The sequence below is a fragment of the Sorex fumeus genome, unplaced genomic scaffold (assembly GCF_029834395.1).
Source record: "Sorex fumeus unplaced genomic scaffold, SorFum_2.1 ptg000075l, whole genome shotgun sequence".
Taxonomy (NCBI): Eukaryota; Metazoa; Chordata; class Mammalia; order Eulipotyphla; family Soricidae; genus Sorex; species Sorex fumeus.
The window spans coordinates 14,131,334-14,150,237 of record NW_026606132.1 but is presented as its reverse complement, the minus strand read 5'-3'; the positions used below and the strand labels follow the sequence as shown (position 1 = coordinate 14,150,237).

The 18,904-nt window shown below is 40.8% G+C and overlaps 1 protein-coding gene and 1 pseudogene across 1 annotated transcript; one reads left to right on the top strand and one right to left on the bottom strand.

The window, feature by feature from the left end:
• Positions 1–3,100: 3,100 nt before the first annotated feature.
• On the top strand, positions 3,101–3,191 carry LOC130038495 (uncharacterized; annotated as a pseudogene).
• A 14,462-nt stretch (positions 3,192–17,653) lies between these two features.
• On the bottom strand, positions 17,654–18,177 carry LDOC1 (LDOC1 regulator of NFKB signaling). The gene has a single exon (XM_056130288.1). The coding sequence runs from the start codon at positions 18,126–18,128 to the stop codon at positions 17,694–17,696; it is 435 nt and encodes a 144-aa protein (XP_055986263.1). The 5' UTR covers positions 18,129–18,177; the 3' UTR covers positions 17,654–17,693.
• Positions 18,178–18,904: the final 727 nt, after the last annotated feature.

The following is an 18,904-nucleotide window of genomic DNA, read 5'->3' as shown; positions in this document are numbered from 1 at the left end:
TTGTAACTGTGTATCTCCCGGTGATTCAATAAAAATGGATGAATTTAAAAAAAACATTGGTGTTGCTTAGGAAGGAAGAACATTGGCCAGGTAAGGGAACTCTAGGAATAGGCTAGGTAAAGTGAAGTGGGAAAACTTACTTGTGCCAGAGAAATAAAACATGGATGACCTCGTGGGACACAAGTTTTGGCAGTCATGAAATGACAGTGTCAGTGGAGCTGTGGCTGACAATGGGGTCTAGAAAGGAAAGATGAATTCAGAGAGGAAAGGTGAAGGGAAAGAGGCCAGATTGCTTAGCCATAGGAAAAACATTTTCCTTGCCAAGTAGTTCAGATTTTCCTATAACTAGATAAAATAAAGATGATAACTAGCCCGCTAGATCTCTATGTACAAATATATGTGAAGATAAATGAAAGTGCTTCTAATACCAAAATATCATGTATTTATTGATAAACTATACATTATATTGAGCACACACTGTTATATTATTTCACCCCTATATTTTCTGATACCTAGTTGTTTTGATATAAGTAGTCAAACTTAAGAGTTATGAGTTTATACACAATGTATACTTCCAAAATTTCAATAAAACATAGAAAATGAGTATATGCCATAACATTGAATCTGTTCCTGGTGATATATAAAATTGTATTTGCTTTGGTTACTATTCAACATGTTAGGGTTAATCTAATCTCTCCATTAGTTGAGGAAACTAATGGTCTACTACATATAAAAGCATATTCTCCAAACAACAACTATGTATGCCAAAGGCCTGTTTAAATTATATCAATAAATGATTCAAAAATAAATCCTAAATGATTTAAATTATTTATTAAATCTCTGTTAGCTATTAATTACTAAATATTATCAAATATAACACAAATGAACTATTACTAAACTTATAAAAAGTGTTACTTTCTAAACAAAGTACTTTAGTGTTTATTTTTTATTCAGATAAACAAAGTTGTTCATAATAAATACCATGTATCAATTTTTACCAGGGAATTTAAGGTTTTTGTTTTTGTTTTTGTTTGGGGGGGTCACAAGTGACAGTGCTCAGAGCTTACTCCTGACTCTGGTTCATGGATCACTCTTGGCAAGCTCGGGAGGCTATATTGTGTGCTGATGCTCAGACCCAGTTTGGGCATGTAAAAGGCAAGTTTCCTACCCGTTGTACTACTATCGCTTCAGCCCTTATCAAGAACTGTACTAACCTTGCAGTGTCAATTTGGTTCACAGATTATTTTAAAATTGAAGCAACATACTCTTTATCTCCCTGATGCTTCAGTTATTTCAGAATAGAGTACAAAGAAAACTTACGCCTGATAAAAGCACAAACTGAAAAAGTACAGAGGATAATCTTATAAATAACAATGAACAATTATTAATTGTATTAGCAAGTAGATACCAATTAAACAATAAGTATAAAAATATGTTGGTATTTACGTCAATGTTTAGATCTGTTTTAATGTTGGGACAGCAGAGCCTGGCAAGCTCCCCTTGATGTACTCGATATGCCAAACACAGTAACAACAAAGTCTCCAATGGAGACGTTACTGGGCCCGCTTGAGCAAATCGACGATCAACGGGAGGGCCTTTACCTTTATTTTTTATCTAGCATTTAAAAAAATCTAAGGGAAACATAAGTTTATCCCATAAAAGCTGAAAACTGGTCATGCCAAACTGAACATCATAAAATAATATAATGCACAATGCCAAATATGTTTGTTAGAAACCATAAAGAACATAGTCAATAAGAAGAGAAAAATTTGGGAAGAATTCTGTATATAGTGCCTATAATTTTACATGTAGATATTATGGCAAAGAAAATGATTAGAGGCATGAGAACTGGATAAAAGGACATGTTTGCATATAAAATGACAATACATAAGAGAAATACACAAAAGAACTACCAAAATAAAGATTTTGGATTTGACATAAAATGAGGTCACAAGAATAATAGCATAACTACTATTGGAGTTCAGACCCAGTTTGGACGTGTGAAAGACACATTTCAAAAGAAAAATCAGATGCTACTGTGTGGTATTAAAATGATATTTTTAAGATCCCTTTAAAAAAGAGGGTTAGAAAAGAAGAAGTCATGAAATTTACATACAAGTGGTACAACATGGAAAGTATCATGCTAAGTGAAATGAGTCAGAAAGAGAGGGATAGACATAGAAAGATTGCATTCATCTGGGGGATATAAAGTAACAAAATATGAGATTAATACCCAAGAATAGCTGAGATCAGCACCAGGAGGATTACTCCATAGCTTAGTGGCCAGTCGGGCATTCTAGAGGAAAGGGCAGCTCAGATAGAGAAGGGAGCACCAAATAAAGGGTGTTTGGAGGATCCTCCCAGGAGGGGAGATGCATGTCGAAAGTAGACTATGGACTGAACATGTTTGCCACTCAATGCCTCTTTTGCAGACCACACACCCAAAAGAAGAGAGAGAACAAAAGGGAATGCCCTGCCTCAGAGGCAGGGTAGGATGGAGGGGATGGGGGTGGGAGGGATATTATCCATGGTGGTGGAAAATGGGCACTGGTGGAGGGATGGGTGTTTGATCATTGTATAATCGATACCCAAACACAAAAAATTGTAAATCTACAACTGTACCTCATGGTGTTTCACTAATAAAAATTTAAAAAATAATAAAAAAGAGGGTCGATGCAACTAAACCAAGTTCAATTTCTAGCAACCTTCTGGTGCTCTGAGTGCTGCCAAGAATGACCCCTGAGAGCATAACCAGGACTAAACCCTGAGCACTGCCAGGTGTGGCCCCAAAACATTTTTTAAAAAAACACTAAAATGGTTAAAAATAAATTTGCGCTGTTGAAAAAGCATTTTTTCTTATAAATAAAAACCTTAATTTAATTTTATCTTCTCAAATATAATAAGCTATTTTAATTTTTTATTGAATCGCTGTGAGATAGACCCTTATAAGGCCAATCATGACTGGATTTCAGTCATAGTATAACAACACCCATTCCTCAACCAGTGTACATTTTCAACACCAGTGTCCCTAGGTTCCTTTCCACCACTCCCCACCCCACCCCCCGCCTGCCTCTATGGCAGGGACATTTCTTCTCTCTCTGTCTCTTTAGCAGCACATATACCAAAATTGGAACAATACAGAGATTAGCATGGCCCCTGCTCAAGGATGACACACAAAAATGCTATTTTATGAAGATAGACATACAGATTCTGAACTTAATATGCAAAAATAAACATGGAACCCTCTGAGAAATCAGTATGATAAAGGATGGTTAATGGGTCCAAGAGATATAGGACAGGGGATAAGTTCTTACATGCGTATAGTCCCCCAAGTATGAGCAGAATCATTCCTGAGCTCAGAGACAGATACAGCTCCTGAACATTGCTGGGTGTGCCTCAACCACTCTCCCCACATTCAAGAAAGGAGAAATTAGCACCACCAGGTACTAAAACAGATTCCTCTGAAGTTCTTATAATTGAGATTTTCTGCTGTGCTGGAGAGGTAGCTTAAGTGCAGAGTATGCAGGAAGCCAAGGCTCCATTCCCAACTTCCTGGTCCCCCAAGCACCGCCAAGAAAGAATCCTGAGCACTGAGTAGCTCAGGAAAGAATTCTGATCCAATATAGACGAAAACACTCAACAAAGGGCTAGCAGAAACAAATCTAGCAACATACAAAAAAATTTCATATGAACAAGTGTTGTTTATTTGTAAAAGGTAAGGTTGATAGAAAATAAAAAGTCATTGTAACACCACATATATTAATACAAGAGGAAACTGAACCCATATGAAGATCTCAAAAGAGACCGGAAGAATACTTGACAAAAACCAACATCTTTTTGTGATAAAAACATCCAACAAATCAGAATTAGTAGTTACATTTCTCAATTTCATAAAGGAGTCCATTAAAACTCAACAGTTAATCTTATACTTAATATTAATAGACAACACGCTTTCTTTGCCCATAGGAGAAGGACAAGAAAATGATGTATGCTCATGCATCTCTTTTCAACACTGTACTGAAAGTTCTAGTCAATACAAATTAAGCAAGAATAAAAAATGAGGCACTCATATTTGAATCAAAGAAGTGAAATTAAATTTGTAGAAAACATAATCTAACATATAGAGAATCCTAAGCAATCCACAAGAAAATTAAAACTAATAAGCAATAAACAAGTTCATTAAAGTTGCAGAGTACAGGAGTATTATACAAAACCAAGTGTCGGGGTTAGATAAATAGTACACCAGATAAGGAGCTTGCCTCACATGTAGTTAACCCAAGGTTTTATCCCTGCACCACAGATGTTTCCCTTAGCATCTTCAAGAGTTAGCCCTGAGCACTCTTCCTGGCATTTGCTCAAAAACAAGTAGACAAAAAATATGAAGTGTAGTTTGATATACTAACAACAAACTTATAAAGAACTGTCAAAATTTTAATTTAGAACAATAGAGAAAACTTTAAAACTAAGAAATTTAATAAAATAGGTAGAAGAGGTATGATAAAAAATAATAAATCACCAATGACCTAACTTTAAAGATAACTCAGTATCATTCATTGGAAGACTTAAAATTGTTAAGAGAGCAACACTCCCAAAATTGATCTACAGGTTTAATATAACTCCTAGCAGGGATTTTTTCTAAAGAAATTGAGAATGTGATTCTAATAATCATATACATTTAAAGTATCAATTGGGTATATAAACAAACTTGGAAAAAATGAAGTCAGAGAACTCAATTTCAAAATTTATTAAAAATCCTGTGAGATAGTTCCATAAAACTATCTCACATGTTTTGTGTGCTAGAGTACTGGGTTCGATCCCTGGTACTACACTCTCTGTCAAGCACTCTGGAAGTAATTCCTAAACATGGGCATCAAGTAACCTCTGAGTACTGCCAGGTGTGACACAACCCCTTGCCCCAAAATAAAAACTTAGTATGGAGTTAGTATAATAGATACATGTTGATATTGGCATAAAGACAGACAAATATAACAACATTAAAACATTGAGATTCCAGTAATGCATACATCTACGATCAAATTAAATGCTTATAAGAGCAACAAGACCATTCAGGGAAGGGTATATTAATAATATTTTCAAGAAATGGTTCTGGATAACTAGATAGCCACATGCAAAAGAAGGCACACCACTACTCTAGACCATACAAAAACACTTCTCAAAGTAAATCAAAAACCAAAAAGAAAGAAATGAAAATGAAAACTTATAACTAGAAAAGCACACTAGAAATGAAAATGAAAACTTATAACTAGAAAAGCCCAACTCCTATGCACCTTCACCTCCCTTAGTTCAGTCCTTAAAGACCCTTGCACACTAAACTTATAACTAGAAAAGATCAGGAAAACATAGGTCATTGTGCTCCTGGGTTAAGAAATGGTCTCTTAAATATTATTTTGAAATCACATATCACCAAAGAGAAAAGAGATAAAATGAACGTCATGAAAAGTAAACATTCCATGCATCAAAACAACGCTATCAAGATATTGACAGTACAATTATCAAATTGGAGAAAGTATTAGTAAAGCATATATCTAATAATAATTTATACTTGTATATAGTATATATTTTATTGTTAAGTAACAACAAAAAATAACCTAAATGGAAAAAATTGGGTATTTCTCAAAAAATATGACCAATAAACAGAAGACAGACTCCTTACTATCAGTAATTATTAGAGTATAGCAAATCAGAATTTAAATAATATACCAATTCTTGCCAAGTGTTCTTGGAGAGAAGACTACGGAATAAGGGAGATCCAGGTGACTTATTGTTGAACTCGGCCCTAAGGAAATCATCAAATACACCTACATCATTTGACCTGTTTGAACAGGGAATTAACCCCTGTAATTCTCAGGGGAGCCATGGACTAAGACTGCAATGAGATTTAGCACCTTTGAGTCCAAATTGATGTGAAAGTGTCTTCCAGCAGAAGCAAGTTCTTTGTCTTTGTTAGAAAAAAAATAAAGGACAAAAAATATAGTAGCAGATATTTATTAAAGAGGTAGTATACACTGAAGATGAGAGTCAGGGTGCTCTCAAGAGAGTCTGCCAGATCTTGGGCAAGGGTCTTTAAGGACTGAACTAAGGGAGGTGAAGGTGCATAGGAGTTGGGCATGAGTAGCATGATTAGAATGGTGCTTGAGTTTTGGTGTATACATGGACTATATGCTTCCTCATACCTGGCATGCCTCATTAGCATCTAACGGTACAGCTAGGGGGCATATAGGTGAATATATATTGGGGGCCTGTAGCACTCTCCTCCCATTGCTCATGAATTTGCTTGAGCGGGCCCAGGAACATCTCCATTGTGAGAGTTGTTGTTACTGTGTTTGGCATATCGAATACACAACGGGGAGCTTGCCAGGCTTTGCCGTGAGGGCGCGATACTCTCGGTAGCTTGCCGGGCTCTCCGAGAGGGGTGGAGGAATTGAACCCAGGTCGACCAGGTCGGCCACGTGCAAGGCCCTACCATTAGGGGCCTAGTAAGGATAAAAGTGAAATAGCGGTAGGGTTTTGTACTTTGAGCATGCCCGATCCCAAACCAGTCGGAACTGGTTTAACAAAGCCCATCTTATCTGGAAGCTACTAACCACGAAGCTGACTTGGTTGGAGTCCCAATGCCCCCTTTGCTTTCGACACATTCTTCTTTCTTTTAGCAGTTTTCTACACTGCCTTTCCTGTGACAGTGGGATGAATACAATTTAAAAAAATTGACAATAACAGGTGTTGCTGAGAATGTGGAGAAACTGTAACATTCATATAATACTAGTGGGAATGTAAAATGATACAGACACTTTGGAAAACTGCCTAGCAGTTTCTCCCAATGTTAAACAAAGAATCACATATAACAGATATTGTACTCCTAAAAATAAATCCAAGGATTGAAAATGGTCACTAAGTCAAAACCTTATATATACACTTTCATAGAAGCAACTTTTATAATGTCCCTGATACTGGACACAACCCAAATGTTCATCAATGATGAATGAATAAATAAAATACTGTATAATATTCAGGAGGATATTATTCAGCCATAGAAAGGAATGAGATACTAATAAATGTTACAGCATTGCTGAACCTTGGAAATATTTTACTAATGATAGGATATTATCATGAAAACCATAAATATTGTACGAGTCTCTTTCTGTGAATTGCTCAACATAATTGATCTGTAGCGATACAGATTAGTGATTTCCAGGAATGGAGAGAGTGGAGGGAAATGGAACAATAAAGAGTAAACGCTAGTAAGTAGAGATTCATTGCAAAATGAAGAAAAGTTTCTGGAATTAGTGGTGATGAATATACAACTTTGTGAATATTCTATAAATACTGAGAAGTACACATAATGGGTTAATTTTATGTACTATGAATTAAAGCTCAGTGAAAATAGGTTAGAAAAAGTAATCCCATGATCTTCTAAAATTTCATACTTTTTCCTGCAAATACTCCAGTGTATGTGCAAATGGACTAGAATTACAGCTGTTTATTTTGGGTTTGGGGGTCACACCTGGCAATGTTCAAGGGTTATTCCTGGTTCTGCATTTAGGAATTACTTCTGGTCAGTGCTTGGGAGACCACATGATGCCGGAGATCAACCAGGATCTGCAGCATGCAAGTCAAACGACACTCCCCACTTTTTTTGTAAACTGTCACCCCAATTACGGCAGTTTAGAATCAGTGGGGCTGGTGGCTGGCAATTGGCCAGTCTAAGGGCTCTGAGGTGATAAATGAGAGATGACCTGTGAGGTGCACTGTTGATGCAAATGCTTTTGATTATAAACAAGGAAATAAAAGGTTGATTAGTCATTTTCAGAAATAATTTGAACATTGTATAAGTTATGTATGTAAAGCTCAAATACAATGTGAAATCATGAGGGCACCGATTGGGATGGGGTTTCCTGACCTAGGCTTTAAAATTTCTGTCTGTAGGTCTTAATATTTCATTTTGCAAAACTTAAAGAAAAATGTCTCTTCAATAGGCTGGCATAGTCCCAATAAGAAAAATTAAATGGAAAGGTGACTTTTGAATGTGTTAAATACTATTCACTTGTTAATTAATTCTTAAAATTCATTCTTGTGAATGTCCCTTGGGTATTACTTGGTTTATTTTATTATTATTTTTTACATTTTTTAAAAAGTGTGGAGGCAGGTCATATCGACTGTGCTCAGGGATTACTCCTGGCTCTTTGTTCCGGGATCACTTTGGCACTGTTCACAAGATCATATGAAGTGCTCTGGATCTAACAGGGGTTGGCTGCATGCAAGGCAAGATCTGCGCAATCTCTCCAGCCCTATGTTTATTTTTAAATGTGCAGCTCTTCTAATGACATTCCACCCCACCCCAATCCCACCTTCCATCAGTGTCTTCCTACCAAAACATACAAATCTACTGCAGCAATCTGCCAATACGATTTGAACAAATAGTATCTACTGAAGAAAAGAAGATCAGTGTTATCATTCATTGACTATCAAATACTAGGAAGTTTATTTTACATTAATCCCAAGACATGAATATTACCATGATATAGATTTTGTAAATTTAGAATCAGAGAAGTCGCTTAAACTGTCAAGTTTGGAGAGAAAATGTCACAGCAAAGCTAAGATAGGGGTCAAACAGTTTCTGGCCACACATACATTCTCTTCAAACTCAAACTTTATACAAGAGACAATATGTTTTCAACTAACAACAAACTGAGCTTTTCCATACATGTTTGTCTATGTCTTCTAAGTTCCGTTTTCTGATGTTAATTTCACCCTCTCCACTTTTTATTCCAATTGATCACCAATTTATTCCTCTTCTCCTCACTTGTATAAATCAGATCTCCTATATAGGCAATTCCTCTTCTCCAAAAATTGGATATGCTTACAGTTACAAATTATATATATATATATATATATATATATACACACACACACACACATGTGTGTATGTGTGGTGTTCTAAGTCAGTTCATTGTCTGTCTGTCTGTCTGTGTGGAACACTCAAGTGTTAAAGCCTGGGCAAGCAAGATCATAAAGAGAGGTCAGAGTGATATGCAGTTCAGCAATTTAAAAGGTCTAGGTGTTTTTGAAACTTGTTACACTAGGTTTAAACAAAGTTTTCTTATCAGAATGTTGAGCCTACAGAGAAAGCAAAATTCTCGATATAAATTTCTTACTGGAAGAACATTAATGGATATTAACAGTTGTAATTCTTTTGAATGGTCCAGAGGATAGCATAGCGGGTAGAGCGTTTGCCTTACATGCGGCCTACATGGGTTCGATTTCTCTGCCCCTCTCAGAGAGCCTGGCAAGCTACCAAGAGTATTCCGCCCGCACAGCAAAGCCTGGCAAGCTACCCATGACGTATTTGATATGCCAAAAAAACAGTAACAACAAGTCTCACAATGGAGACATTACTGGTGCCCGCTCGAACAAATCAAGGAACAATGGGAGGAGAGTGCTACAGTGCTACACTTATTTATATATGTGATTAATAAATTTAATTTAATAGGGAGTTTTAGGCAAAGGGTAGGATTAGGTTTAATATAGGGTTAGGGTTAAGATTAGGTTTTGTTTTGGGTTTGGAGGCATACTCTGTAGTGCTCAGGGTTTACTTTGGCTTACTTGTGCTCTGTGCTCTGTGATACATTCTTGGTGGGCTTGAGAACATATTGAGAGCTGGGGGTTGAACCCAGTTTTGCCATGTAAAGGGAAATGCCCTACCAGCTGTATTATTTCTCTGGGCCCTAGGTTGAAGTTTTGTGCTAGGGATAAGTTTAGGACTGTGTAGAAGTTAAAAGTAAAACTTAACACTACGGTAAAAGTATTCTAAGTCATTAATATTTCACTACTTACCTTTGATCTTATTGACCTCAAGTCTGAGTCTTTTTAAAATTCTCTCTGAATTTAGGGCTACATATCTAAGAAACACAGATTATCTCATGTAGTAAGAAACCAGACACACTAACCAGCAAGGGGAAGAAATAAAAAAAAGTTCTCTTTGGACGCAATATTAAAAATAATTTAGGTGCATCAGTTAAATGTACTAAGTGCTAAAAATTTAAATGTCAAAAATGAAATGAGGGCAAAATTTTTCTCATCTCTGGAAAACAAGAATTATGCAATGCGCAAGTCAGCAATGTCTTGTGCAAGACACAATGTCAGCAACATTGAGTTATATTCGCATAGAAAATGCTGGTACTGGACGGAAAGAAATAGTGAAGGTCGACTTATAACTACCCCCTTAGGAAGAGCAGCGTTATTAAGGGAGTAGACAAGATTCTGAATCTATCCTAGGAACCCTTCAAAGGGGGTCAGTAACAGAGAACAAAGTGGCAAATGACATTTCCTAAAAAAATATTTCCAGGAAATATATGTGACTTACATCGCTATGCGTCAGATCATATCACCATCAATGTATAAAAACATTATAGAGGAGCCATGGCGATACAAATTTGGAATATGAGATTCAGATTCTGACGTGAGATGCAGGGGTCAACTGAATTTAGAACATGAGCAGGCAGCACCCAGGCAGACGTGGAAGAACAAATAGCATTATCACAGAAATGAAGTCAAATAGAGAGCAATAACAAGAATGGTAGATATTCCTGAACACATGGTAAAGGGTGTAGAGATGGGGCTGATTAAAGGAAGTAAAATAAATGAAAGAGAACTTTTTAAAAGTAGGAGAACTTTGAAAATATAGGTCAGAGGTAACTATATTCAGCATATTATATATGCATGTATAAGGACTTCACATAAATGAATTAGACTTCCTATGTCCACAGCAAATAACTATGGCAGTTTCCACAAAACAAAATCACAGACTGAATGAATCATAGGTGTGCCCTGTTCAAAATACAAAATAATCAACTCTGAAAACTCAATACAAATATCAAAAAGCAAGCATGAGTGGAAAATATTAGGGTGTTCTCAGACTTCTGTGAAATAATATCCAGTACTAAAATACAGTACAGCAAAGAAATAAAATAAACTGTAGCTCGTGAACTTTACCCAGAACAAAACTGCTATTCACCTTCAGCAACACAGAGCTTACAGTTTCCTTCAGAGCTTTTAATGTTTTTTTTTTAAAAGTGACTCCAAAAAGGAAATAAAATCTAGTTAACTCAAAAAGGTGGAGTGAAAAAAAAAACAAGATAATAATTTTTCAATTCATTAATATGATCCATTAAAATCAATATTAGGATTATGGTCACAGGAAAATATGTGGCTATTAGAACAACAATGATAACAGAAACATTCTAACTTACAAAGTTGGGCTCCTCGACTTCCAAGGCTGTGATTCAAAATAAATTATTCATACCTGTAAAATAATAGAGGCATTTACTAAAGAGAAGAATATGAGCAAATAAATTGAGAAGTATAGAAATGTGAAGTAGATAGTGGGAAAATGGAAATGTTGGACATTTTCATAACAGCTCAAAATTTCATAAAGGAAATGAAAAGGCAAATGACAAATGGGACACAAATATTAGCAATATGCATTACATATTTCTAACAAATAATTTCTTACAAATGGAGGAACATCAACAACCCCAAAGAAAATTGAATAAGGATGTGAAAAGAAGAAAACAAACCCAGAGTACAGGAAAATCCATGAAACACAAGATCTGGTTTTCTCAACAAATAAATTGCCAGGCCAGAAAAGGGTAGTGGGGAAATATTACTTGAAAGAACATTAGAGATATATCAAGAATGCAATGTGTCAAGAATTTTTGAAAGCTATTTAAACCAAACCCTTTTAAAGCACTGAGGATATTTGAATATATATTAAAGATTCAATTTTAAGGAATCATTTTAGAACATGTGATCAATAAATATGATCTGGTTTTGTCTTATCTGTTGGCAAAGCACACTGGTATTGAGTAGAATTGATTCAGTATCTTGGATTTAATTTTAAGTAAACCATATAAATTAAAAGAACGAAAGAAGTGAAGCAAAAAATGCTAGTAAGTTCTGAATTTGGAGATGAGACATGGCTTGGGGATTGTTCCATGGAAAAGAAGTTGGGCTAATGTGTGAGACAGGTTGGACCTCTAGCAGGGAAAAAAGAAAAAAAAAAAGAAGAAAAGAAAATAAATCTCTATGAGTTAATTATCCCATTCTCTTTAGTTATGCATATATTAACATTTCAATGCTGCACATTCAAAAGAAAGATTCTAAAAGTCTCATATGACAGTGAGTTTTTGTACAGAAAAGTTTAAATGTTACCAGTAAAATATGACTCCCTTTATGTTTTTTACTGGTATTATTTGTTTTACAACTAAAAATTTTAAATTAAACAAACAAAAAAAACGCTGACAGGTTTTTTTAAATAATGAGGGAATATCGTTTCATTTAAAAAATATTAAGCTGAATGGTTGGCTCTGACCTACCTGGCCAATTCAATCAAACTGATTGCATAAGGACTTTGACTAAAACATAAGAATTGTGTTACTGCAATTTTGTTGATGATATAATTTGTCATCTGGAGAAGGTGGTGGTAGAAATTATGTAAACATTATTGATATTAGCACTAGAAAATTAAACTTGCCATTGAACATAAGTCAGATACTCCTGGCAGAATAAAGGGAAGTATAGAAACTGTATCTGACTGTTCTCAATGCTCTTTGCAGCATCTTATTACCACCTCTTCCAACTCATCCAAAACAGGGCTTCTGCTACATTAAAAGTTCTTGTTATAACCCTTTATCACAGAATTGAGATAAGGGATGGGGCTAGTGGGAGGGGAATTATAAGGCAGCCTGAAGGTAAGATGAGGATAATGGTCTTGGACACTTTGCTGGTGGAGAGGTGTCTGTGTACATCAAAACCATGTGTCAGCACTACTGTAGGCATGTCACCCAAACCAGAATAATTAATTTTTAATGAGCTTGCTATGGGGATAGGTGGGCAGTGGGAGGGTAGCTTGTGATGTCAGTGGAGGGACAATGACATGGGTGATGGAGTTGCAACACTGTATGTCTGAAACTCCATTAGTAAGAGTAGAAAGAGTACTGGAAATCATCGTGCCTAAAAAAATTTAAGGGGAACCCTGCTATGCCCTTTATCATTACTTTATGGAACAAGATTCAATCCCAGACTAACTGCACTGCAAAAAATAAAATTCTCTGAACAGTACAACGTTAGAAAATAAAGGAAGAAGTCCTAGTAGCTAGGAAGAAAAAAAAAGGGCAAGGGAGAGCATCAGATATTTTCATAAATGGTAGAGGTTTATCAGCACTGTTAAAGGCCCCCATACAGGTAACGATTCACTGTAACTACCTTTAGAATTAAGTGGATTTAAATACAGTCAATGTACTCGAACTAATTAGTAATCAACCAGATATTTTTAACACTACGTTAGAAAAATTCACACTTCGAAGCAAATAATAAATATACTTCACAGAATTGTTCACACCCTAATCATTGAGGAAAACATGTACAGGACCTTGAATTGATATTCATTTAATTGCTTTGTTAGCCTAGGAAAAAATTAAATTTCATGTTTTAAAAAAAATCTATAGCTTAATAATTTCAACACTACTTCTCTAATCTTCCTACTTTCAAGTTGCTGAGGCTTTCAGTTCTAATAACAGAAAACAGCAAATACCCAAATATAAATGTGCATGGTATGCTTGATATATTACCCACAAAACAGTGGCAACACAGAATTAATTCTTGGTAATGCTTACCTATTCAAATTATTAGAGAACACCAACGATATATTGGTAGACTTGAAATCACTACACAATGTGACCTTCAGAATAACTTTATTCTACTGATAATATAATTTTATTAATCACTTCAAGATCAGTGTGCTTAAGATGGGAATTCAAGACTCTGAAGTTGACATTTGTTGTTTCAGCATTCCACCTGCTTAATAGTTCATATCTAACTGGCATTTTTATCTTTAAGTAGATAAAGTGCTTATCTACTTCTCTTTTGATCTTTTTTATGAGTTCTTTTACAATATTCTTTTCTGCATCTCACAGCATAACTTGTTCTTCTGCAATATATGAAAATCACACGTCTCTCCTCTCTCTCACACACAGACACACAGACATGCACATACACAATTTACGTACATACATGCATGCCAGGGCAGAACATGTGCCTTTCAAATCTCAAGATCTTTTGCTAACTTCTTTGGCAAATACTCAGATATTTGATCTGGCATACCCACTAATCAGTCCGTTCTTCCCCACAGAACATACTCCAGTTTGGTGATAGGGATTATACCTCACCTGCTTAGGTATGCAACTTCCACTCCCAAAAGATCTTCCAATCATTTTCAGACCAAATGATTTATGGTCCAGATTCTCTTCCTGGGCATCAGTCCTGGCCAATGTACAACAAAAGAAAAAAAAACTTTACATTAAGATCTAGGAGCACGCTTCATTCACCAACATGATCTCTAGTTACTCTCTATATACCTAAATCACGGATAATATCCAGTATTTTCCCAGACCTGGGAGGTTTGAGTCTCACCCCCTCCTTTGCTTGACTTTCAACTCGTATTCAACCTTTCAACCCAGCCACCCAGTTTGACATCTTTTCTGGTCAGAAAGAAGCTGTGGTTATTTCGCCTCATCCATACACTACCTTTCAAAGTTGGTGTCACTCTTGTGATTTTTGCTTTTCTGAGGAGACAAATGCAAATGAATAATATTCTGAAACAACCAGTCATCTTCATTCAAGTTTAGAAGGAGTGACTCTCTGAAGAAGCCCAGGTCTCATTTTACCCAGCCCCCAACGCTTTTCATAAGTTATATTCCCCCCAGCCCTGTGCTCTCAGAAACGAACTCTCTAGAAACAAGCTCCCGAGAAATAGGCTCCAGCCCTGCACTCCCTTTGCTTGTTCACTAACAACTGACTTCACACAGGCTGCCCCAAAGAAAAGGATTATCCTAACATTTTGCACTCTGAGTCTGCTCTGCTCCGGTTAACTTTGGAAGTATCCTACAAAGCTACTCTCATAGCAAGAAACCTGCTTCCACAAGGAGACTGCTTCTCAGAGCTGGGAGTACATCCCAAATTGAACAAGCATCCACCTTGGGCCCATTCTAAATACCTTGGATATGACCTCATGGATTCCCCACCAGGAGGCTAGCAGTACTTTAGGCATTCCACAATGTGAGGTCAGCAATATAAACAAGATATCCAGTTTCTGAGGTCTTTAAGCCTATTGAAACGCATCTAATTACAGGACTTAACATAAGACTGGCTTCAGCCAAGGTACAATGACATTTAAGCAAACACAAATGAAAAGTCTGAACCTCTCAAATCCTCCTCAAACTCTCAGGCTGGCAGTGGTCCCTAACAACACCCTACACTTCTCCATATTAAAGATCTCAATCTTTGCTTCTTAAACTGGGGGGTCTCACCCTCCCCCATCACTCAGGAGCTGGAGAGATGTTACAGTGGGTAGAGGGCTTGCCTTGCATGTGACCAACCGGAGTTCAATTCCCTGAACCCCATGTGGGGACCCCCCAAGTCCCGCTGGTAGTGGTGCATGAGCACAGCGACAGGAGTAAGCCTTAAACCCAGCCAGGTGTGGACCCCCTTTCCCCCATCCCAAGACCCGTCTCCAGGAGGTTACATAATTCAATGTGTGGATTGTGAAAAATCTTTTACAATTGTTTAAAAATACATGATGATCAGTAAACATTTGATTTGTATACCTATTTTATAATACCCAGAGTTACACCATGATTTCTCAGGCAAACAGGGTCCTGAGTGGAAAAGTTTAAGCAGCTCTTGTGCATAAGTAAATAAGCATACAAAACAAAATTTAATTTGAAAACAATTTTTTAGGCCAGCCCTACACTGGACCCACAGTGTCAGCTAGATCAAGGTCATTTCCCCCTGAGGATAATGGCCTCACAAAGCTACATATATTCTTCTCAGCACCTGTGCCCACAGATACCCCCACTAACACCAGGTATCCCCGGGGATCTAGCTGCACATCTTGCCACTCTCTACAGGAGAGAATCGGAAGCACAAGTACAGGTGAGGATTCTAGGGAGGTCTGTCCAGGAGGGTGAAATGTATTAACAGGGCTGTATGATAGTGTACACCTGCCCAGGATCTGGGACTTAAGGTTATAGCACACTCACCTGAATGTGGCACTCAAACAATTATGTTGGGTTTTGTGTGTATTTTTTATTTTTTGCATTTTGGGTCACAGCCAGCAATGCACAGGGTTTATTCCTGGCTCTGCACTCAGGAATGACTCCTGACGGTTCTCAGGAGACCATATGGGACGCTGGGAACTGAAACCGGGTTGGCCGTGTGCAAGGCAAATGCCCTACCCACTGTGCTATCACTCTAGACCTCACAACTGTTGTTAATCCACGCGTGAACTTAACTGCTTCCCCCAGACCTAAGGAGCCCTCCCCCACCCCCACCGCGCGCGCCGTGTTGATGGGAACCAGGGATCAGTAAGACAGGAACATTGCATGTGGAGGCTTATGCCTGTCACCCCAGTCTAGCTAGGAAGTGTCCCCTTTCACTCTCAAGTGTTCTGGTCTGGGGAACCACCTGTTCTCCACCCCCCCTCTCCTCCCAGGTCCCAACAGACACTCCTTTCACCAAGGCTTTAAGAAATGCCTTGCTGAGCAGGGCATGGGAATTCTGCTCAAATTCCTGATATCACTGTCCTCTGCCCCCCCCCCCTGGCCAGGAGGACAAGGGGTGGGGGTGGGGGTGGGGTACACTGGAACTGAAGACTCTAGTCTCAGGGGCATGAGAATCAGAGTGACAGAGGAAGAAGCCAGTGATCGCACCGAACCACGAAAAGACACTTCTCTCCATTTTTTCAATAGTGCTTGATATTTATTGAAAGTAAACATGAAAATGCTTTCTCCAGGCAGTACTGGGGAGCTAGGCTAAGTGCCCGGCGGTGTCTGTTTTTTTTTTTGGAATTTCTGTCCAAATGCACACACATGTGGGACCGCTGCAATTTTGTAAAGGAAAATGACAGCTGTGCCAAACTGCTGCATAGGCGAAAAGAAACGTCGACAATTTGGCTGCCAGGCACACTAGGTCGCGGCTGCAAAGGGTGGGGTGGGGGGAGGCAGGGGAGGACCCCCACCCCCACCCCCACGAGCATCATGGAACTAAACAGGCCAAGGACTGTTCTGGCGAGAGGATGGGAAGGGGGTGGAGGGGGCGCTGATGTGTCCAAATCAAAGTCCGGGAGGTAGAGCCCAGGCAGGCGTCTTTGAGGTGGGTCGCTGGAATGTGGCGGTGGTCTGGAGGAGGGGGTGGTGGTGGTGACGAGGCGGAGTCACAGGAGGGAATCTGGTGTGGATGGAGGCCTGGCAGATGGCGAGGCGGCGGTGGTGCGAAGTCGGACCAGTTTGTAACAGGAGCCGGTCCTGGAGCCAGGGTGGGGGGCCCCAGACAGCGTCCCAAAGCGGCAGGGGGGAGGGGGCGCGCCCCGGGGGCGGGCCCGACGGGTGACGACGTGGAGAGCCGAAGGCCCAGCCGGCCCCGGCAGCGGGCACCAGTGGGGGGGGGGGGTCTATTCCGGGAACAAAGGCAAGCACTACGGGGTGGGGGGCGGCTGCGGGTGGGGCTGGGGTGCGGGGTGCGGGGAGCACCGCAGCGCGGGGCGGGGCGGAGGGGGGCGGCGGCGGCGGCGGGTGCGGGGCCCTCCCCCCCCACCCCGCCCCAAATCGAGGCCGCGGGGCCTAGTAGTCGTCTTCCTCGTCGGTGCTGTCCTCGTCGTCATCCCAGCCGAAGCACTGCTTCATCTCGTCGAGGAAGGCCCGGTAGTCGCCGAGGATGGGGCTGTCGGTCTCGATGTAGGGGATGACCCATTCCTCGGCCTCGCCGCCCAGCAGGCTGATGAGGAAGGCCACCTTCATGGCGTCGTTGCAGAAGCGGTTCTCGTTGACGAGCATGTACGAGGACGTCTGCACGATGAACTCGGGCAGGCGCGCGCTCTCGCCGCGGAACGTCTCCGGGAAGGGTACGGGGCAGCTGGGCGGACGTACCTGGCGCAGCAGGCTGGCCCGCTCGCACACCAGCAGCCGCAGCTGCTCCATGAGGCGGCCGTTCTCGATGCTCAGGGCGCGGTGGCGCATCAGCAGCGCGTGCAGCAGCAGCACCAGCTCGTCCACCATGGCGATAAGCGGGGGCGGCGGCACCCGGCAGGCTGCGGTGGTGCGCGGGGGACTGAGGCGCCCAGGCCCTGCGCGCTGGGGTCGCGGCGGCGGCGGCGGCGCAGGCTCCGCCCCCCTCCCCGCCGACCGGCCCCCGAGGCGGCCCGTGCGCCGGCGCGACCCCCTGCGGGGGCGGGGCCGAAGGGAAGCCGGACTCCGCGCGGGGGCGGAGCCGGGCTGCATAGGCGGTACCGAAGGGAAGCCCGGATACCACGCGGGGGCGGGGCCTGACGTAATGGGCGGGGCCGAAGGGAAGCAGGACTCCGCGCGGGGGCGGAGCCGGCATGCATAGGCGGTACCGAAGGGAATGCCGGACGCCGCGCGGGGGCGTGGCTTGACGTAATGGGCGGAGCCACAGGAAAGCAGGGCGCCGCACGGGGGCGGGGCCGGGGTGCCGGGCGCCTGGAAGGCGGGGCCAGGGGCGGGGCCCAGGGGCCGGGGGCCCGGAAGGCGTGGCCAGGGCCTTGGCCGGCACTTTCGGGAGGCCGCCTCGGGGGCGGGCGGGCCCCAGGCCTGTGGGCCGAGAGCCCCGCCGATCCGCTGCTGCCAGCTCCAGGGAAGTGGGCCTCCCCCCTGAGCCGTTCCCAAGCGACCGCCGGAAACCGCCGTCAGAGCTCAGGCACCCTTCTGCTCCCCCGATTCACAGCGTTAGTGCAGCGTCTGTGGCAGGGAGGATACAGTTGCCTATTTTTTGTGAACACAGTTCCTAGCTTGTGTAAATCGCACTCACCAAGAGA